The 22,678-nt window shown below is 40.8% G+C and overlaps 1 protein-coding gene across 2 annotated transcripts; it reads left to right on the forward strand.

The window, feature by feature from the left end:
• The first annotated feature begins 268 nt into the window (after positions 1 to 268).
• LOC149274323 (CYFIP-related Rac1 interactor A-like) lies at positions 269 to 17,212 on the forward strand. 2 transcript variants are annotated; one of them, XM_089505633.1, is made up of 11 exons: positions 269 to 348; positions 9,370 to 9,449; positions 11,958 to 12,079; positions 12,923 to 13,028; positions 13,535 to 13,671; positions 14,570 to 14,647; positions 15,461 to 15,577; positions 15,765 to 15,844; positions 16,653 to 16,779; positions 16,973 to 17,043; positions 17,149 to 17,212. In XM_089505633.1, exons 2-11 carry the CDS (start codon positions 9,377 to 9,379, stop codon positions 17,210 to 17,212), a joined length of 975 nt encoding a protein of 324 aa, XP_089361759.1. In that variant the 5' UTR covers positions 269 to 348; positions 9,370 to 9,376. The 2 variants fall into 2 exon arrangements, with proteins under 2 accessions (XP_089361759.1, XP_089361757.1); XM_089505631.1 differs by lacking the exon at positions 9,370 to 9,449 and having other exon boundaries at positions 279 to 348.
• The last annotated feature ends 5,466 nt before the right edge of the window (positions 17,213 to 22,678 follow it).

The following is a 22,678-nucleotide window of genomic DNA, read 5'->3' on the forward strand; positions in this document are numbered from 1 at the left end:
GCGCAGAGGATACGTAGTGACTAGCAGCTTCTTCCTGCTTTTCAAAAAACAGAAGTGGTATCACAGAAAGCTGCATTTCCGCAGAGACGGTAGCCGATACAGAGAAACATTCATATAAAGCAAGATGTAAGATTAGGGGGAAGATTTACTTCCATTCGTTTCAGGGGGGGACAGGTGTATGCCGTGACAGATTTATGGGTACTATGCATTTGTGGTAGAGGCTTCCATGCTGGGCTTGGTGTAATATTTCTTTTTAATCACTCTTAGGTCTTCGGGTCATGGGAAACCTCATTAAGGTCCTTGGAAAAGATTTAGAAAATTGTCCTCATTTTTTCCTGGATTTTGAAAGTAAGTTTGATCTTTGTTTATTCAGTTGCTTGAGAGCATTGTGAGTCGAGTGAGTAGTAGGATCAGAGCTAAGACAAGTAGAGAGATGTGAGATGGTGGAAGATATAGGTGAGACCACAAGAGTGAATACTATATTGGTGGAAAGAGGAGAAGAAATAATTGAGTGCAATGGATGGAAAGGGTTATGTGACCTTGGTCGTACATGACTCTGAAGGGGGTAACCATGATTATAAGAAAAGAGCTCAAAGCAGGTTTATATTAAGAGACGTGAGACTGGTAAAAACAGGGGCAGATGTGGGTAAATATAAATATAGTGTAAGAGGTGGAAGAAGAAGAGAGCCACTGAAAGCTTTGCTGCACTAGGTGGATAGAAAACATAAATATATAAGTATCAGATATATAAAAACATATTTGAAATGAGATAAAGGGAATGTATGAATAAGTGGGATACAACTCATGCATACAATCCTTGTAAATGGAATTGCGTAAATCAACATGACACTTTGCAATACTTATTCTCATATGAGAGTGTGTCACGGGAGTGGTGGACAAGTACTGAGGAGTCCAGAATGCAGAACAGAGGAACCAGCAAGAGCCACTTAGAAGGTAAGGTCCAGGGGTCACTAGCCAAGGTCGGTACATGGGAATCGGAGAGAGGGCGAGCTGCTTAGTAGCCGGGGTCAAGTGTAAGGAGGTAGCGGCGTCCAGAGTCAATAGCCGAGGTCGGTACACAGGAATCAGAGAGAGGCGTTTAGTCACCAAGGTCAGGGGCACAGGAGGTCAGCAAAGTCCAAGGGAATAGCCAGGTTCGGTACACGGGAATCAAAAACATAAATAGCATGCTTCACAGCAGGAAAGGTATAGAGACACAATAACTGAGCACTGAGCAATGCTCAGTGCTGAGTTTTAAACTCGGGGAAAATGTGTGAGGGCGAGTAGCGGGTACTCAAGTGGGTTACTGCGTCGGGGTCTGGTACACGGACCCTAAAACAGTGTTCACTAGTGGATAACACAAAGGGTGTGAACAGTAGGTTGAGAAAGAAAAGAATGTGTGTGAGTGAGTTAAAACTGGTTAAAACTGTGAATGAGGGGGTGTGAGTAGAAATGAAGATAAGGTAGAGAGTGTATGTGTAAATCATATAGGATGTGTGTGTATGCGAGAGCACCAACCATAAAACTTGTACAATGGGTGAAATGTACTTGCATGTTATTAATATGTTTGATCACAGCTTGTTGTGTAGTATATGTATTGAAAGGTGAATCATGGTGCAAGAGTTGAGCATCATTTTACAGTGTTTGCATACAAAAACTGATCTTACACACTTGGTGAGATTCCATATATGAACACTGAATTAAGTGATTTGATACGGTTTGTGTGGGAGAATGCACTTTGCTGTACAGTACTGGTATGATTTCCTGATATGTTTAGGGGTTCCAATGTTAAGACTAGTTTTCCAACATGAACCTAAAAATCATTTTCCCATTTAAAGTGCATCATTAGACTTATCAGGGGATCAGTGGAGCTACAATGTATGGTAAATCCTGATTGCAAAGTCCAAAAGAACTGGACTTTAGTTTCAGATACATAAGAAAATGGCTACCATTATAGCTATATTCAAATCTAGGAATGTGTAGGGTTTCAGGTTTACAGAAGGATGAGCGACAAATGTCAGATGATTAAGTGAAGAAAAACTGGAGTAACGGATGAGTAGAGAAAGGCAATAACCAGTTTGTTTGATATCTTGGATATTTTAATGCATGGCCCACAAAGACAAGAAATGTGTGATAAGAAAATTATTTCACCCATCTTTCAAACCATATGGGCTTTTGCCATTTATGTATCTGATTTAACTGGATTGCATATTTATAGTAAAGTGTTTATGGAAGACAAAGCCTATCATGGGAAATGAGGCTAAAGTATCTCTATATGTATGTATGTAATGTAATATGTAATGTCAGTTTTGAATTGATGTGTTTCAAGTTGGTACATTGGATATAAAAGATTTGACTACGGTATAGTGGGAAATGTGTCTATAATATACTGTTTTGGGAATTTTTAGTGTTTCAGTGCTATGCTCAACTCGCAGCCCACTGGATTCACATCAAAATGTCCCTCTGAAACTAGATGTTCAAGAGCCTGTGGTTCTCTTGGGCCTCTGTCTGAAATTGTTTGCTATATGTGAAAATATCCTGTACATTTCTAGAGAATTTAGTAACACCTGTAATTGAATATGACAAGGTTGGAAAAGTTAATGTGTTCTACGCATGAGACAAGAAATTTCACAAGGCCCACATTCAAAAATGCAAAGGCAAATGAAATGATGAAAATAGGAAAGGTAAATGGTTAGATCCCATTTGCAGGCAATACGTTACTGGCCAGGCTGGTTCTCAAATCTACTGAAGTTTGCAGCAAGACAAACTGTTTAAAATCTGCCATGGTTTGGCATAACCAGTAAGGTTTCATACATAAAAGCACAAGCTCTTTTAAAGAGAATTAGATATTACTGATGTCTAGCACACTGTCAAGTGATTTGGATTACGCAATAACAGTTTTACCACCCAAACAAATATGAGCGGGATGTATTGAGCCTGGTTTGCAGCATTACAAAGGCTGTAAAACCATTCGTAGTAGTGGTAGTAATAATAGTGGTATTTGATTCATATACTGCCAATATAAACAGGACATAACAAGTGGTGCGTGACAACAATTTGAATTTACAGAAACAAAAGATGAGAAGAGATCAAATAAGTTTACACTTTAGAAGGAGATGGCTTATATTACACAAAAGGTAAAAGTGCTAATGTTTGCGATGGACCAGCCACACAAGAGTATCTCATTGTAAACATTAATTAAATAAAGAATATTGTGGGACATAAGTGCAGACTGACAGCAGGAGGCTAGACAGAATGGTGAGGTGGGTGGGTAGAGGAGTGTTAAGCTTCAGAGATTATTGAAGGACTGGAGGGTAAAATCAAATAAACCAGGGAAGGGCATTCCACAGAGGAAGAGGGCAGCACTAGAGAAGTCTTGTATGTATTGTTTATAAACTAATGCCTATACAACCCAGAACTCTGCTTGCGTTTTCACAGGCTTTACTACATTGTCTGCTTACTATTATGCTCTCAGAAATAATTACTCCCAAATCCTCACTTCTGTTGTCACTGACAGAACAGTGGCCTCAATTTTTAATTTTTTTTTTGCCTTGGAATTTTTATGTTACAAGTGCATTGTTTTACACTTATGAACATTAAACTGCAGCTGTCACATTATTGGCCATGCTTCTTATTTACTTCACTTGCCATTTGACTTGTTCCACCAGGAATGTCTTTTCTGTTGCAGACCTTGGTATCATCTACAAGAAGACATACCTTACCATTAAGATCTAGTACCACTAGTAACAAGACCTTCCTCTGAATATCCACCATTAACTACCGTCTCCTGTCACTGTAACATTCAAACGCTGAGATATATTTTTGAGTCTTTTATGGGGGACAGTATCAAATGCATTACTGAAATCTAGATAGGCTGTGTTTACTGCTCCTCCCTGGTCCATTGCCTTTATTTAAATAATATTGCAATTGTACACTATAGCTTAGGAAAGCTAAGCAACATAATATGTAGCAATCATGCATATACCTCCTTACAAATACAGTTTGGATTGTGTTATATTAAAACATGCTCTGCAGAAATGTTGCTAGGAAGCTTACATTATCTGCGATCCTATTCACTTACCAGATTGCTTGCCTGAAGCCTGTACTCTAGTGAAGTACTGATTCTTTTATTATTTATGCTGTAGGGGATGCTTTATGTATGCGTTTGATGTTGTGTTTCTTGGACTGCTTCATGCTGTGTTATCCTGAAGTTATTACCTTCATTTTTTGTTGTGGGGTGGGGAGGCAATTGGTGGCCACTACCTCTTACAAGCCTTTGTGAACGCACTTGTACCAGTAGTGAGAACTTGGTTACAGAAGGTTGTGTCAAGCAGAAGCGACTGCAAACTAGGGCATGAAATAGGATAATTATTTCATTCCACGGCATCTGCCTACATCAGCCATAGCATAACTGTTAATCTCAATAGCAAAAGCTAACGTGTAATGCTCTGCCTTCAGGAAGCGCCACTTCCCCTTTAAACAGCATTTCTTTGGTGCAGTTCCTTATGTATCAATTGAAACCAGCAAAGCCTTCAGCTACAGGGCAGCAAATTAGAGCACATGCCACGCGATAACTGCAGCTGCTCGATTACTTTTGTGAGACTGAATGTGTTTTCTGTGTCTATGTCGTATAATGTACTTGTGGAAGAATGGCCCTAGTTGTGTAATGAATGGGGGTTTTCAGTAGCACAGTACAACATTCTGTTTTTAAAGGTGCTGTTCTTTACAGACAAAACATTCCTTCAGTGTTTTGTAGCATACATCAAAGATTATTAAATCATATAAATCTTTCCTCAGAAGGTTATAATTAAAACACAGAAACCTTTAAGAACTTTTTTTTTTTTGTTTGAATGACAGCATTAGTATTAAGGGTCCCTCCTTGCGTTACATGACTACTGGATATCCATAAATCAAAAGAGGAAAAAAAAAGAAACTAATAAAAGTTAACTTTAAATGTATAGATTATCTTTATTTTATTGGTTTCTTTTCTTTTTTCTCTTGATTTTTGGATTTTCAGTCACAGGTTAAGCCCTTGTTGCCTTGCTTCATGCACATCCTTGCATTTAAGTATGACTACCGGATAAAATTAACCATTTCTTCAGAAAATATGACTGAAGAAAATATTAAAATAAATAATGTAGTTTGTTTCCAATGCCATATGTACACTAATGTTCAAAATTTTGAGGTGACTTAGCTGTTTTCTTGGGAAAAAAAGAAAAATGTCTAGCTGTGTTAACATAATTGCAAAAGGGTTTTCTGATGATCAATTAGCCTTTTAAACTTAAACTTGGATTAGCCAACACAATGTGCCATTGAAACACAGGAGTTATGGTTGCTGATAAATAGGCTCTGTAAGCGTATGAAGATATTCCATTAAAAATCAGCCGTGTCCTGCTACAATAGTCATTTATAACATTAACAATGTCTACACTGTGTTTCAAAATGTGCTTCTCTGTAAAAAACAAGGACAATTGTAAGTGGCCACAAACGTGTGAACGTTAGTGTATGTAATTATCAAAATGTTATGTTGAGCGGAATAGCTTTAATCACTTGAATAAGATAAAAAGGGAAAGGGGAATTGAAAGGGACATATTTGGTATCCAAATAAGTATGGTTCCACTTAAAACATTTGTTTAGTCCTAAACTGTGCATTAGATGGCATCATTAATGTATGGTGTGAACATGCACTTTTGTGAGTCTGTCTATCACAAGCTAAGGTACCTTTAAGCATTCATATGGGCCTCAAGGTCATGGAACATCATTATATTGTCCACCATAGACCCCAGTAACTGTCCATATGAGCATCAACCTTATACCATATATCCAGTAATCCAGTTTTTGTTTCCCTGTGCACCAGATCAGAGAAGAATCCTAGGTTTACACAACATATAGCCCACTGAAAGATTAGACATACTGAAGATACATCTGTTGGTGGGGTTTGGTGGTAACATTGTTCTACGATAGTATCAGATGAATAGTTTTCCAATTCTGGTATATTCAATGTGTGAATGTACAATGCGGACTACAAGGTGTTATATTGCAGCCTGTAGGGCAATTTGGATTCATTTACCAAAGATAAATGTTCATCAGAATATTGAACCCAGCCCAGATAGTATAACAGTAATGTCATAAAGGCAATTACTCAGATTTTTCACATATATAACAAACACTTGAAATTATGTAGTCACATGCCCAAACACTATATAAATAATGTGTTTAATAATACAAGTTGCAACATTTCAGTGAATACTCCTGAGCTGTTAAACAGGGTATTTGTAAGATACATAAAAGTCTATTGCACGGAACAAATCAATGAATCAACATAAAATACAGAGATATAAGATAAAAAGTATAGATCACTTACAGAGATTAGGAAAGATACCTTTTCTCAAAAATAATTATCCAACCCATTAATAAAGATAAGGAGTCTGGATAACTCTTACTGAGACGACTAAGAGCAGTGGTCCTCAGAGGAGTTTCTTATGTGGCCGCTGTTCTGAGTTCTGATGGCCACCACCGGGTTCCTGCCAGATGTACATAAGGAAGCGCCAGCCGCTAGACACACACACTGACTCTGTATAGAGCCAGTTGCCATGGGGACCTAGCGTCTGGGTTTTGTCGAGCCCCAAATTAGCGGGCATGCTCACTTATTGACTCTAGATTGTTTTTGAAGTCAATGACTTCTCTCACTCTGAAATGTAAGATATAGTTCATTCAGGACTGAAGTCTCTTTTAGAGATGAGGTATACGTAATATAGATTACTACTAGAGATGATTGTGTTCCTGCATTGAAGTAGCACAGGGGTTTCTGAAGCTTTATGTTAAATATGACCCTATTAATACTCAAACACACGTTTATTGACCTTATTTCCATGGCGAAAAGCACTGACTGTTTAAAAGATGCTCATGCCTATCTTTCTGTTTGCCCTCTAGAGAAGCATGTCTCGCAAGCCACAATGGCGATGTACTTACATATAACACATGTATCTGGAGCCATGGATACTATATTTTAAATACCGTATTGGCTCGGATATAGGCCGCCCCCGTATTTAGGCTGCACCCTAAAAGTTTGGTGCTTTTTAAAAGAAAAAGTTTTTTTAATAGACATGCTGCCACTCTGCCTCCCCCCGAGATATGCTGCCACTCCCCCCCCGAGATATGCTGCCACTCCCCCCCCTGAGATATGCTGCCACTCTGTCCCCCCCGAGATATGCTGCCACTCTCCCCCCGAGATATGCTGCCACTCTGTCCCCCCCCGAGATATTCTGCCACTGTCCTCCTCCTCCCCCCCCGAGATATGCTGCCACTGTCCTCCTCCTCCTCCCCCCCCGAGATATGCTGCCACTCTGCCCCCCCCCCCCGACTTACCAGAGCAGACTCCCGGGTGTCTTGCGGGGCCGGCGGGGGACATCTACGCAATATGCGTATACAGCTTCCGGTGCTGGCACTCAGCGGATGTGCCTGCACCAGAAGTTGTATACGCGTATTGCATAGATGTCCCCCGCCGGCCCCGCAAGACACCCGGGAGTCTGCTCTGGTAAGTATTGGGGGCAGAGGTAAAACGCATCGTGCGGACGTTCACCGGCTGCGGCAATGCGCGTAAACAACCTCCGCTGCCGGCACGTCTGCACGATGTGCTTTAACAATCTCCCTTGCCGGGACTCCCCCTGTGGGAATTCCCGGCAAGGGAGATTGTTAAAGCACATCGTGCAGACGTGCCGGCAGCGGAGGCTGTTTACGCGCATCGCCGCTGCCGGTGAACGTCTGCACGATGCGCTTAGACAACCTCCCGTGCCGGCACCCCCCCGTGGAAAGGGTTGGCAGGGGAGGCTGTCTGAGCGTATCTGAAAAACAAAAAACAAAATACTGTCTGCGCTTCTCACCCTAATAAAGTTGGCAACAAATATATAAACATAATATAAATGAGAGGTTTTGGTTATATGAATTGGCCAAAGCATAATTAAGCTCACCCGCCACATCAAGGCACACTCTCAATAGGGTGAGATCCTACTCTCACCTCCTACATAGTGGGCACACAAAGCAGTTTATACTGCTACCAAAACCTTATTAATGTGTTGGGGGAGGTGCAATTAAACCTCCTCCCATTTAACCCCTGGACAGCAAGCTGCAACCAGACTGATGAGGAGCCAACAACCTCAAATATGTGCAAACAGGGAAAAGAAAAAATGTCGGTGCGCTAAGCTAGTCTCAGGCTCAAATAATACAAATGTATAATATGAGGCCTACCAAACAGTGTGAGCATACACATTTGTATTATTTGAGCCTGAGACTAGCTTAGCGCACCGATATTTTTTCTTTTCCCTGTAGGAGGTGAGAGTAGGATCTCACCCTATTGAGAGTGTGCCTTGACGGGTGAGCTTAATTATGCTTTGGCCAATTCATATAACCAAAACCTCTCATTTATATTATGTTTATATATTTGTTGCCAACTTTATTAGGGTGAGAAGCGCAGACAGTATTTTGTTTTTTGTATACATTGTACAGCCAACACACTGTATTTGCAGCATGCTCACACTGTTTGGTAGGCCTCATATTATACATTTGTATTATTTGAGCCTGAGACTAGCTTAGCGCACCGACATTTTTTCTTTTCCCTGTGAGCGTATCTGCCCAGAACTGCATGTCCTGGGCGTCGGGCGCTAGACCCCGAATATAGGCCGCACCCCCACTTTAAAGACTTAAAGTAGGGGAAAAAAGTGCGGCCTATATTTGAGCCAATACGGTACTTGAGTTTAAATTGCAGTAAATGTTACAAAGTAAATGTTGGTTGGCATCTGATTAAAGCAACATTAGCTTCTGATCTAAACTTAGATCATCATCGTTGTTGCTGTCGTAATTTGCATTTTTTCACATTGAACATTTCCATATATTTAAAATATATATAAAATAAATGAGAAATGGCCAGTTAAAGATTGCATCTGTTTTATTAGCTATTAAAACATCTTGAGGTATAGGAATGAAGGTATGGCTGAGATTAAATTATATTTTTATGGGAGCCATGAAGAATATATCCTTGGAGAGTAACACAAAATAGCACAACAGGTTAGGTGCCAGCAGTAGAATTTTAGGAGCCATGGTTACCTAGCTGTTGGGATCTATCCAGCTCTGGATAATGGACCTTGCTCTCAATGTTCTGAATTCAAGTACAAAAACAAAACTTGTCTTTTCATATGTTATATTATCACACATTAATTTCAAAAGTCAGTGCTTCTATTGCTTCATTGGGATTTACCATATGAAAAATGTTGACAGAGACTGTAACTGTCCTGGGGTGGACATGTTCATGACCCACATCTCCTGGCTGTTATTCATTTTCCATTACGCCTTCCTTTTTGTCTCTTTTTTCAGGTATCAGATGGGGAATCTTCTAAAAGTCTTGTCTTATAACGACCTAGAACAGTGTCCCACTTTTTTCCTTGACTTTGAACGTGAGATCATTTTAATTTTTCCATCTTTTTGCTTTAATTTTGCATTACTTAAGTTTATTTTGTCATAAAACATAACTTGTTTAATTGTGTTGATTTCCATGCTGACCATTAACTTGGACAATACATACTGTACATATAGGCTCCATAGATCTTGGAGTGTCCCAGCTGGTAGTGGCTGTCCACTGCAGCAGACAACCGAAAAGAGATTATGGCGCAAAGTCTGTTTTATTGCAACCAATTTAATGGTCCATCACAAGATAAAGCAATAAGTGGTCTGTGATAAGACCATTTTAAAAACTTTGCCTCAGTATGTTTCTTTATACCTATTAATCTAAATTGTCAAATATAGTAACCAGCTCCGTGTCACAATGCTAAATGCAATAATAACTGTGAAACTAATTGATGGTATCTGCTGACGGTTCATTGATTACCCATAATTACTCATTATAAATGTGGCACTATGTAATTTATATATATATATATATATATATATATATGTTTCATATTACCTATTTCTCATTTTACCTGTCCATCAATCTCCTACTTTCGGGACAAGCACTTACTTCATACTAGCTAATATAATACAGATTACATACTAGAGAACACCCTTTAACTCTGATATCTTATCAGAGACTAACCTGGTCAGTGGTACTCTGCTGACTATATTACATTTCTGACATTACCACTGATCAGCTCCCATGACTAAGTTATTGTTTGACAAAGTCCACTAAAATATACCATTTTATACTCTGACCCCAAAATGCCTTAATCTCGCACAGTCTAACACTGACCCCTTATGTACAGTAAAATATCACATATGGATCCTAAATGTAAGTGTAACGTTGCAGGAAAACATTACATACATCTTAATCATACATGTGTTATACAGTGAGAAGCACTGCTCAATACTTTTGGTGGTGGCTCTCTCCTAGCATTGGTAGCAGTAACTGCATCTCATTCCAGATGCATTTCCCTTGGGTGTCTGGGTTAAGCAGTGCAGTAGCATCGGAGAAGAGTGGCTTAGTAGGAAAGCATGATGTTTCTCATAAAGATGTTTCTCGAGTAAAGTGTAGGGGTGGTCCAGTATTTTAGTAAATAATAATGAAATTAAAATATGCATGTTGCAACACCAACAAAGGAGAATCATACACATACAGCTGGCATAAAACACTACAACACCCTTAGCATTTTCTGTCTGCTGTTTCCTTACACTTATGCTCTATATGACCAAAAGAATGTGGATGCCCCTCCTAATTATTGAGTTTCTCTGTTTCAGCCACATCCACAGTCAACAGTTGTATGAAATAAAGCACATAGGCAGCCATCTTCACATCAAACATTAGCAGTAGAACAGACTGACTGAAAAGCTCACTTACTTTAAACGTGGCACTGTCAAATAATGCCACCATTGCCAGTCCGTGCTATTATTAGGAAGTGAAAGCATCTAGGATTAACAATAGCTCAGCCACAAAGTAGTAGATCACGCACACTCAAGTTCCTTACTACAGAGTTCCAAACTGGAAGCAACATCATCTTCAGGAGCTTCATAAAATGGGTTTTCTCGGCCGAGGAGCTGCACACAATGCCAAAAGTTGGTTGTTGTGGTGTAAAGCACAGTGCCACTGGACTCTGGGGCAGCGCCAACATGTTCTCTGGAGTGATAAATCATGCTTCACTATCTGGAAGTCTGATGGACAAATGTGGGTTTGGTAGATCCCAGGAGAATGCTACCTACCAGAATGCGTAGTGCCCACTATAAAGTGTGGTGCTTCCAAATTTGTGGCACCAATGTGGGGAAAGTCCTTTCCTGATCCTGAAGGTCCATAAAGACATGGTTTTACACGTTAGGTGTGGAGGAACTTGAAAGGGCTCCACAGACACCCAACCTTAACATTTTTGGGATGAGTTGGAACACCGATTGTGAGCCAGGCCTTCTCGTCCAACATCAGTGCCTGACCTCAGAAGTAATGTTTTACTTGAACAGGCACAAATTCCCAAACCCCCCCCCCCCCCCCAAATCCTGTGGAAAGCCTTCCCAGGAGAGTGGAGGCCATTATATCCTCAAAAGGGGAGGGATTAATGATATTAATGCCCATGGCTTTTGAATGGGATGTTCTAGAAGCTCTTACAGGTGTGATGGTCAGGTGTCCACATACTATTGGTCATATAGTGTATGTTGACTCACTGCAAATGTACTTATGGCCTTGAACACAGCTGACACGAGCCATTTTTGCACATTTAATTATCTGATGGCCACTGAGCTGAGTGAGATTGTGCACATTTACTGTTATCATCGTTATTGCACACCTGTAGTATGAGTGAAATCCAGTTCCATATTTTACCACCAGTAAAATTGTATTGATTGTTACACTGTTAACACTTAATGTTAAATTAAATACACACCTGGCAACATCTACATTCAGGAATCAGATAATCTTGTTTCACTCACTAGATTGAGATCTGTAGTCACAATTGCTCTTACTGTCTCATTGTGCTTGGGGTCTGCAGATGCTCAGCCCACGGAGGCAGAAACAGTCGTGTGGAATCAAGTGAACTCTGTACTAGAGGAGGCACAAGGTGTTCTGGCAGAACTGCAGTCATACAGGGGGGCTGGACAGGAGATAAGACAGGTAAGTGCACTTGGAAACCTTTTATAAGTTAAGTGCCCCCTTCCAAATTAGTAGCCACAGAGCCACTCATGGTTTTTAGTTTATAAACAAAAGTGATACAGCCATATTAGTCCAAGAGATGATAGAGTTTTAACTCTAAGGTGGTACCTTTGAATGCCCCACGCAGAAAAAAGTCACATGAGTTTTTGGGTCCTCAAAAGTCTCTGCTTCAGATGAAAAACATTGGGTTTATCCCACTGTACAGCGCTACGGAATTTGATGGCGCTATATAAACAATAAATAATATACTTGCACATAGTTATTGATGGCAGATCACTAGTGCCATGTACTAGTCAACGGATTCCTCCAAACCATTACTGCCTTACTACTGCCCATAGTAGACAATGCTATGGTCTGCCTACAAACTTGAATCAACCTCAACGTCTACCCATGAATAATGAACTTTGCTCTTTATACATTTTCCCATTCTCTGTGATCCTCAAATAAACACTAACTCTTTCTTGTTTCCCCAGCGTGACGGCTGGCTTATATTGAAATGTTAGGTCTCTTTCATATCCCTACATAGCGTATGTATAAACCACATTAGCTCAACAATTATACACCCCCAATGAATCTGGTCTCAGTTCTGCTTTAGACTAAATTCTTCCAGACAGAACCCTTATTACCTGTCCCTGTTTTTTTTTGTTTTTTTTTAAATATATAATTTTATCTATAATCTCATGGAACAGCACTGAGCAATATACCCATACACAGCAAGCATGTGGTTATTGGCTGAATATCTTATACATACAGAAATAAACATAAATCTAAATTACTAAGCACCCCCACTCTTCTTGTTTACAGGCAATCCAGAACCCATTGGATGTGCACCTACAGGAAGAGGCCTGGCGGTCTGTCTGTCCTTTGGTAGCAAAACTTAAACGCTTCTACGAGTTCTCCCTCCGACTTGGTGAGTATTACACCTGCCACAATCATATACACGCTTACGTTTAGACCAGTATATATCATGTTACAATTACATAACCCATGTCTGGCTTCTATACCCATAATATCAGGATCAGGGCTGCCCTCAGGGCCTGATTAAAGGAGGGTTTACAGAACCCCTTTGTCCATAGGAAGGGGCAAGCTGGGTCGTGCACTTCTAACACCTAGCATCCCTCAGGGAAGTGAATCTTTGGGATATGACATTATATCTTAACGTCAGCAATGCACAGACCACGAGGAAGACTGTTATAAGCAATGACAGTGCAGAATCCAAGCGGGTTTCCTACTAACCCATGCCAAAGGCAGCCCTGGAAACAATAAATCTCTATTTTTAAGTGATAATTGTAAAACATAAGCCTTTATACTATTGTCTCAGATTTACACATAACACTACTGAATAGTTTTGGTAATAAGTGAGTCAAACCAGAATAAATAGCTGGGTTGCATTAAAAAGTGTGTTTTCTTCCTCAGAGAATGCCCTCCACAGCCTTCTGGAAGCCCTCACATCTCCTCCCTTTGCTCCAACTCAGCACCTGGAGAGGGAGCAGGCTCTGGCTAAGCAGTTTGCAGAAATTCTACACTTCACCCTTAGCTTTGATGAGCTCAAGGTACGATGTTACTAGCAAGAGAATTTTCATTATTTTTTCATAACTAATTTCCATTTGCTATTAGTCTTAACCAAGATAAAATGGAATGTCCAGATTTAATTTCTTAAGGACGAAACAGCTGTCCATAAGTGGAGATCTGGCTACTGCATCTCTTAACCCAGGTTCTATCTAAAGGCTGTCTTGTACCTTAAAGGGATCCATGTATAAAGTGAATATAGAGGCAAAAGGTGATCATTGTTGACCTTATTTGCATTTGCCTACCCAGGCCTTGTGGTTGTGGCAGCACCATGGGATTTCTGGGTTGTCTGGTAGATGTGGATGAGTGTTTAATAATGCTTCTACTACCCCTTAATTTTAGGTGGAAGGGTTTTCCATGACCTTTACCCACCATAACTTTTGTTATTGGTACTTCTGCTGTCACAGAGTAATCTAAAAATGTGTTGCCAATCATGAATTGTCTTGAGGTCATGTGATTAAGAGTAAATGTGTGAGCACTATGCTGTGATTCCACCCTGTTCACAGCTTTGAACAGGGTGCAAATCAGTATTTATGTTTTATCTTAGACAGAGAGAAATGTATTAATTATTAAGAACGTGATGAGGTTACTAATAAAATGTAAGAAGTAGAATGGTATATAGTAAAAGTTTTAATTGAACCTGATTCCTCAACACAGTTTTGAACACACTAAATATTCTGGGATATTCACATTCTCAGTGTGTTTTTAAGAACACAGTGGAGATACCAACCAGTCAGAAGGCCTGTTTTTTCTCGCATTTAGCATTTCAGCTAAAAAATTTACATATTGGCACCTCTAGGTAGAGGATGTAAAAGGTGAGCTTGGGCTTTTATTCCGTTCCATCATTTCAGGTTTTTATTGTTTCTTTCTATCCTTCTTCAGATGACAAACCCTGCAATACAGAACGATTTCAGTTATTACAGGCGAACTGTTAGTCGTAACCGACTTAATAACTTCCAGGTAATAATAGCCATGATGTGTCTACGTAATCAGGGCCGCCATCATGGGGATATAGCCAGCTGTAAGCTGTCCATAAGCGCACCAGCCCTACCCCTCTCTGCCTGTCTTTCTTGCTTGCCGTGGGCTGGGTGTGTAAAACAGGGCCCAGCAACAGGAGGCGTGGGGTAACACTTGTGACACCAGGATGAGCCTCATGCTGACATCACACAATTCACCTCACACTTCCTTTGGGCAGAGAGGGGCATGCAAACAATGTGATAGATTTAGGGAGGTATTGGCACATGGGAAGTGGAAGGCAGAAGTGTATGGACACTGGAGGAGGGAGGCAGGCGTATGGACATTAAGATGGGGAGGGTAATGGACACTGAAGGGAGGAGGCACTGTGAAGGAGTGTAGACACTGAGGACGGGAGTAGACAGAGGGGTATGGACACCGAGGGGAAGGAAGAGGGGTGTGGTCAACAGAGGCAGGGATAGAGGCCGAAGGGGTATGGATATTGAGGTTGGATGGAACAGATGTGTTTGGACATGAGGGGCTGGGCCGCAGAGTAGAAGACCTCCTATCTCCATTGTATACCCTTAATTCATTGTCAAAATGGACAGAGACCCCATACAGAGACACAGGGGTATGGATAGAGAAACTGAGCGGACAGCCAAATCATAGGGGAATGAGAAACGTAATTGTTCTCAGAGAACATGAGGAGTAGTTGCAATACTTATGGGGGTGCAGCAACATACATCTATACTGGCGGCTTTATACATAATTTAACTCAAACATGAATCTTAATGTGCTCCACTGTTGTCTTCCTGCCAGGTGGACCCTGAATGTGATGTAAACAATGAAATGGCTAATCGCATGTCACTTTTCTATGCGGATGCCACCCCCATGCTGAAAACCCTGAGCAATGCAACCACCAAGTTTGTGTCCGAGGTACGTATAGCAGGAAAGCGTAATACAAGCAGTGTATTGTAAAATGTATTATACATTAAAGTGATTCAGAACTGTTATTTGTTTTATATATCAATGGCAGTTTTCATAAACCTTCTATTTCTGTGTTATAGTTTTGGAATAAAGTGCCATAAAAATTGTATTTTGGCCACACTTTGTGTATTTGCAGAACAAATCTTTACCTATTGAAGACACAACAGACTGCCTAAGCACCATGGCGAGTGTGTGCAGAGTCATGTTAGAGACCCCGTGAGTATCCACGTATGCCACCACACAAATTCTGAGACACGCATTTCCAGAAGAGTATACACAGATCTTAGTGTATGTACAGACTAAATGGCCTGTGAGAATCTTGCAATGTGCTTAAAGGGTACATTAGTTGAAGAGAAAAGTCATTTTCGGTGAACATGGAATAATATGCTGTATACATCTTTATAGAAACAATTTGATGGTAGATAAGAACCATTCAGCCTATGTAGTCTGACCTCTTTCATGCTGTAAAAACTCAAACCATAATCAGTCCTTGGCCTCCTCTCTGATTCAAGATAGCGTTATGCCTATGCCATGAATGTTTAAATGCCATTGCCCTATAAAGCCTCTAACAATCGTTCTGTGGGGCTGCTTTAAGTCACACTTCCTTACATTAGATCTAATTTGTTGATCCTCTGGTTTTAGTTTATAACCTCTTGATCTTATCTCCCTCCTGCACTTTGTTTGCAAAGCTGGTGGTCATCATTGTAGGAAGCAATGAGATACTTACTCAGACTCTTCCACACAAACCTCACTGTCTCTGCTGATTGCTTTATAGCAAAGCTTTTAATGTCCATGTTAAGACCATCCTTTATAGACCTTCATTAGTCACGTGGTCACAAACATTAAGCGAGAGGATTTTTGTTATTACGGTTTGGCTTCTTGATATAGTAGTGGTAAAAAGAACTACAATTATTATTAAATAGAAAATATGCAATAAAGTTAAATGTTTTTTTAAGCAGTACTGAGAATTTGAAACAATATCCAGGTACTTCCCCTTTAAGTACAAAATTGCTTTTCTTCCCAGTGGGTATCGTAGCCGCTTCACCAGCACTGAGACACTTCTGTTCTGCATGCGGGTGATGGTTGGAGTTATTATCCTATACGATCATGTTCATCCAGTTGGAGCCTTTGCCAAAACCTCTAAGATTGATGTGAGTGTTGATAAATAAATGATGGCCTTTAAGACAAAAAAAAAAAGGTATCAAAGAGCTATGCAAATTTATATATACAGCTTGGATGTATATACAACCCCTCTCTTTATTTCTTTCTTTCCCCCCTCTCTCTCTCTCGCTATATATATATATATGTACCCTGTGTAAACGGCATGCATCCTCTTGTTTCCAGATGAAAGGCTGCATCAAAGTGCTGAAGGACCAGCCATCAACTAGCACAGAGGGGCTTCTTAATGCTCTAAGGTGTGTAAATTATAGTATTTCAGCCTGGGAGTGAAAGGGTGGGAATGTAGAGGGGAATAACAGTATTCTGTTCTGTCCAGTAACACATTTTGCTTTGTGTATCAGATATACAACACGTCACCTCCATGATGACACCACATCTAAACAGATCCGAGCTTTGCTTCAATGAGACACTGTGTTTGTCCCCTGCACTGCCACTGTGTATGAGACAGAAGAGAGGTCTTTGTGTCTGTCCGAGTGGGTACCTCATTCCTGCCTTCCTTGTGTCTAGACTATGTTCTGAAAGAGAATCTCATGCTCCAGAGTCCTGTGTATGCCACTAGGTTGCAGAGTCCCATGTAAATCACTGTCGGGAAAATAGTTCTGCAGGTATCTTTACTCTGTAGACTCCTGTTTATATTAGTACTCTGCAGTGTCTTGTGCATGTGACTGTTATGCCAAGAAACCTTTACCTGGCCCTCTGCGCAAAATGGTTGTGTGTGTATCATTATCTGGAGAAGTTGCTTCATCCATTACTAATCTGGAGTCTGCTTTGCATCACTGCTCAACAGAGAGTGGAGAAGTTGTCAACTTTCTGTAAACATTCTGCCTAAAACAGTACACACTGCACTGCTAAACCGTTCTAATTTCTGAGAGGAATACTCTGAATTCCGTTCTGTAGAGAGTTCTGAGAATCCAGTGTGTGTAAACCAAACTCTATCCTTTTGAAGATATGGCATAAAAAAATCTAGATAACAATAGAGGCTAAAGAGGCTGTAAAATATACATCACATATCTTTTTTGGTAATTGTGTTGTTTTAAAGAGAGGTCTACCGATTCTACATGCGATACGTGCATATCTTTCAGCAGAGCAATATATCCTTACATTTTATGTATACCAGTATTATTCCCAAATATATTACGGCTCTGCCAACAACACCATACATCACTGCCCCAAATAATGTAAAGGTTCTAAAAAAAGACTGCTGTTTGTATCCACATTTCCACAGCCATCTTCGAATTAATCATTTCTGATGTTTTGAGCTGGTCACTTCACTGTCTTTTCAGTGTTCTCCTGCAAATGGAATTACTTCTGTGTATACTGTCACTCTACAGACTCTGTTTAACTCGCTCCTTTGACAGTCCTGCGCATATCACTGCTTTGCAGGGATTCCCATCTATATATACTCAGTGCTCCTCTGTGATCAGCTCCTACTGTAACCGATGCGTCACCATGCTGTCGCTGGTTAGTAACATCAATTTAGCTACACTGAGCTGAAATACAGGGGCTGACGCAAATCTCCAAGGTGTGAGCGTTGGACACACATTATTTTTATAGCACTGAACGGAGTTGTAAATATACTTTACAAGCACATTGTGTCCAGGGCTTACAGTGCCATAGCCTGTACAACTGGTGCGTGAAAGGGCTTCCCAGATTAAAGTTGGCCCAGGCATTTCAATTCAGCCAAACACACTTATTAGTATAAGCTTGTATAAAAAGGCAGTACTTGTGCCTTCTTCAAGTTAATCACACATATACCTGCATCAGCGCTATTGTATTTGCAGTGTGGTATGCCGGGTAGAGAGTATGCCGTATACAGACTCTGGCTGTATGTACTAAAGCTGACCCATGAGACTTTGTGTGAACCGGTTGTCTCTGCAGTGATTCCTCTTATAAACCTGTCTCAATAATAAAGTTTGTCCTGGTTAATCTCATATTGTCTGCTAGTTACAAAGAATGTTCCAGAATGTACTTCTTTGCTATCTGGTCCTTAAACTGAACAATGATCAACTATTACCATCAAGGTTAATTTTAATGTATCCATCCGGAAGGGAAGATAGTCTTAAAGCCCTTCACATTCCACAAATGTGCTTTTATTCATAAGATAGCGTGGAATTTTAAATCTTAGACAAATCATGTCTACAATTACATGAAATAACATTGTTATTTTGAAGCACACTACTATAACAAAACAGCAGGTGGCAGTGTATCCTCCATACACGGGTACAATAGTTTACCTAAGTTAAAGGGACTCATACCATGGAGTTTTGGCAAAGGCTTTAACATATCAATTCATTTTCTGTGCTTTTTTTAATTATCCATGTGCCTTCACAGCCTTGACAAAGGCATCCTGAGCCATTCAGCTTCCACTGAAAAAACGTGAGCACTAACAGTAGAGCCAGTGCTATCTACCTGCTCATTTGTGTACCTGGGAACTTCTTCACTCCGGCTACCCGGAGCCTTCTCTTACGGGACGTGGCCAGGACTGCCCACTGATGTCAGTTTCCACTAATGCTGGGGTGGTTCCCGCTGATGTCAGTGGGAAAAAAAAACCATTTAAAGGGAAATGGGCAGGGAGCGGGATGTTTCAAGACCCCGCTCTCATGACCCAGAGGATTTGGGTCAAACCCGGAGAGTTCCCAGGTATGCTCATATGACTCCGTCACCAAAAGCGGTATACAAGGGCCCTTGCAGCAGCCCTGGCTAACAGTTAATACTGTATTTGCTCAATTATAAGATGGGGGGGGCAGGTTGGCAAATAAAAACAAAAAAAATATTTTTCTCAATAATAGCCTTTATTAAATATGAAAAAATAGTTTACATGAATTAATATTTACTAGTAAAACTTTTTTCCTATAGGGTCGTCTTATATTCAGGCTTTTTCTCCCCCCCCCCCCCTAAATTAATATTCAGATTTTGGGGGGTCGTCTTATTATCGAGCAAATACGGTATGTTGCTGGGACTGCTGGCATACTTGTGCATGCAGGAGATGGGGCGTTCCATGTGTGAGTATTGACCGTTGTCAGCCATGGAAACATAGACTTTGACGGCTGATAAGAACACCGAGCCCATCTAGGCTGCCCATAACATGTGATATTCGGGGGGAAGTTCCCTGCAGAAACACCACACCGATCTTATTGTTTCTGGCAGTGATCCTGGATACCACAAGCAGCATGATAGGGTGTCTGCTAGTTGGGTGAAGATGACGAGTGGCTGATAAGCAGCTGCCTGAACACATTATATTATGCAAACACTACAACTGTTTTTAAAAAGAAAACAACACTATTTTTAAAAAAAACGTAGTTTGATAACAGTAATAAGAAAAAAAGAGATTGTTCCCCTTTAAGAATGGCTGAGTTTATCGGCACTGGGGCTGATGTTTATAACAAGCTGTGTACAATCCAAACATGTTTACCATGTTCTGGCCTCACTGCCCCAAATATGCCTTCAACTCCCACCCACTAAGCCATGCCAATTATCTTCAGGACAGCCTTTGCCTCTGTATTGTTTGAGTACAGCTCCCATCGGGCAGGCTGAACACAATACCAATTCCATTACTAGAGCCCCAACTTAACTTGTCGTTCTCTGTTTATCCCCTACACTGGCTGGCTGGAGGTGATGGTGGTTGTAATCAATACCGAAACTGCGTAGCCAGCAAACCCTCAGCGGTCTTGCGTGGCCTTTGCCCTCTTCCGCCTCCTCTCCCGTGTTGCCCTTTGCCCTCCAGTCTCCCGCCACAGTGCCGCGGCACTCGGCTTTTGGCGCTAAATCCATTGTGCGCAGGGCGCGGACTCAGGGACGCTCCCCGCAGCCTGGCTGCCTGCCCAGCGACAGCACAAAGAGAGCGCGTCCCCTTCCACCCAGTGACACAAAGTCCGTGCGCTCTGTCAACAACACCGAGTATCACTTCTTCAAGCGGTTCAGCGCTACAAAGAAGCAGAACCCCGAGCAGGAGGGGAATGAGGAAGAGGGTATAGAGCCGCTCAACGGAACACACGTATGAGGCAACGAGTCTACAAACGGACATTTACACGCGCTTCTCTGGTATAAAAGTAACACGATATTGAGCAATGCGCTAATGCTCTTAGGAAGTGTCTTTGTAAGGTCATTGTGTTTGCAGAAGTAAAGTTGGGCGCGTTAAAAAAAAAAAATAACGGAAGGAATGCGATTTGTAGAATTATTATTGCAACACCAGGGACTTTTAAAAGCCAGTAGTGACAAAGATGCAAGCCCGGTAATCGGTACTGCTCCATCTTTATTTAATACGATTAAAACAGCCCAGACCCTCCCTTTCTACCCCCCATTTCCCTCAGTTTTTCCTGACTTCTGAAACCCGTGTACAGACAGAGCATGACTTTGCCGGAGTGACATGCATGTCAAATGTTGGCTAGCACCTTCTGGCCTAGGAGGCAGCTGAAACCATGTGGCCCCAGCCCCCCAGTAACTAACATACACAGTCTCATTCTAACATGCATACATGCTCCTTACCTCATCCTCGCTTTTATCACAGGTGTCATGTAACATTATTATTTTATATAGCGCCATCAAATTCTGTAGCGCTGTACAATGGGTAGACAGGACATAACAAGTAGTGTGTAACATAACAAATTGACTAACAGACAACAGATGAGGAGGGCCCTGCTCAAACGAGCTTACAACATGGCCCCACTGTGTTTCCACCTCTGCAAGTAGCCCAGTCTGCGTCGGACTAGCCTAGTGGACAGTTGCCCCCTGGGCCAGCCCGCTCATGCATGTTTAACAATGTGCTATGCATGCATCGGTGAGGTTATTTTATCTTCTTTCAATAGCTGCATATTTCTGTATTTGAAGCACTGTTTCACAGACTAAAACTGTGAATAATTTAAAGGATTATAATTATCAGAAAAAACTAAGAAAGCTCAATATATATAACTTGGAGAACAGGGGATGTGACGGAAACATTTAAATATATAAAAAGGTGTGAAAACAGGCCGTCTCTTCCTTTTGTCTCTGCCACTCTTAATACTTTTTAATGTAGTCATCTATTCGCAAAGGAATTTATTCATTATATTAGGAGTCCACAGGCATTTTCTGTTCCAACTCCCAACAGAAGGTCAACCCCATGGAGGTTTCTTTCTCTTAATGTGGAAAAGGTCTTTATTTACTCAATGTATGCAAGTAGACATGTGATGCCTGCTCACTCCTACTTGTAGGAGAAACTTGCCAGGACATCATAAACATATAATAAAACTGCAACTCCTGCTTGCAAATTAACATTTTTGTTAATTCTCAGCAGATGTCTCTTCACCAACCAATAGTGGACACCGCAATACAGACTAGCTACTCATAAAGGGGGTCTGTAAATACCGAATATGACATACAAATCAACATGTTGCACGCTTATAGGCGGTCTTTTGACCACCCATCAGGATGGGTTTCTTTGCCGACACAATTTCAGTTCATAGACTGTGCTTACTGAAACCATGCCTTGATAATTCACTAGATTGATAAACTGGAATGGTAGACACCAAATCATAAAATACGTTTGACACCATTCAATACATATGTATAATGCATAAATTATTTTCAAGATCTAATATCCAGTGGATTTTTTAAGCAGACTGAGTTGACCTAAAATAGCCACATCCAGTTTGTTTGTGAATCTGTAGAATTTACAGAACCATGTGAACGAGCCAAAGGAATGACAAGAACCAGAAACCCACAAACACCCAATGTATTTTACAACTAGATGCAAAAAAATACCTTGGATAGAAAAGTCATATACTTTATTATATGTTTAAAAAGAGCAGCAAACGGAGCCATAAAATTCCAGCACAGCAAGCGTCACGAACATTCCAAAATCCAAGCAAACGTCCAGAATCTCCATGAAGATAG

This window comes from Sceloporus occidentalis, unplaced genomic scaffold (genome assembly GCF_023333645.1).
Source record: "Sceloporus occidentalis isolate IW3139 unplaced genomic scaffold, rSceOcc1.0.p SCAF_336, whole genome shotgun sequence".
Lineage (NCBI taxonomy): Eukaryota > Metazoa > Chordata > Lepidosauria > Squamata > Phrynosomatidae > Sceloporus > Sceloporus occidentalis.

Coding starts and splice junctions, on each gene's coding strand:
- LOC149274323 (XM_089505633.1), top strand. CDS start 9,377: ATGGGGAATCTTCTAAAAGTCTTGTCTTATAACGACCTAGAACAGTGT. Junction 13,672..14,569: donor TTAGCTTTGATGAGCTCAAG/GTACGATGTTAC, acceptor ATCCTTCTTCAG/ATGACAAACCCTGCAATACA. Junction 16,780..16,972: donor CCAAAACCTCTAAGATTGAT/GTGAGTGTTGAT, acceptor TCTTGTTTCCAG/ATGAAAGGCTGCATCAAAGT.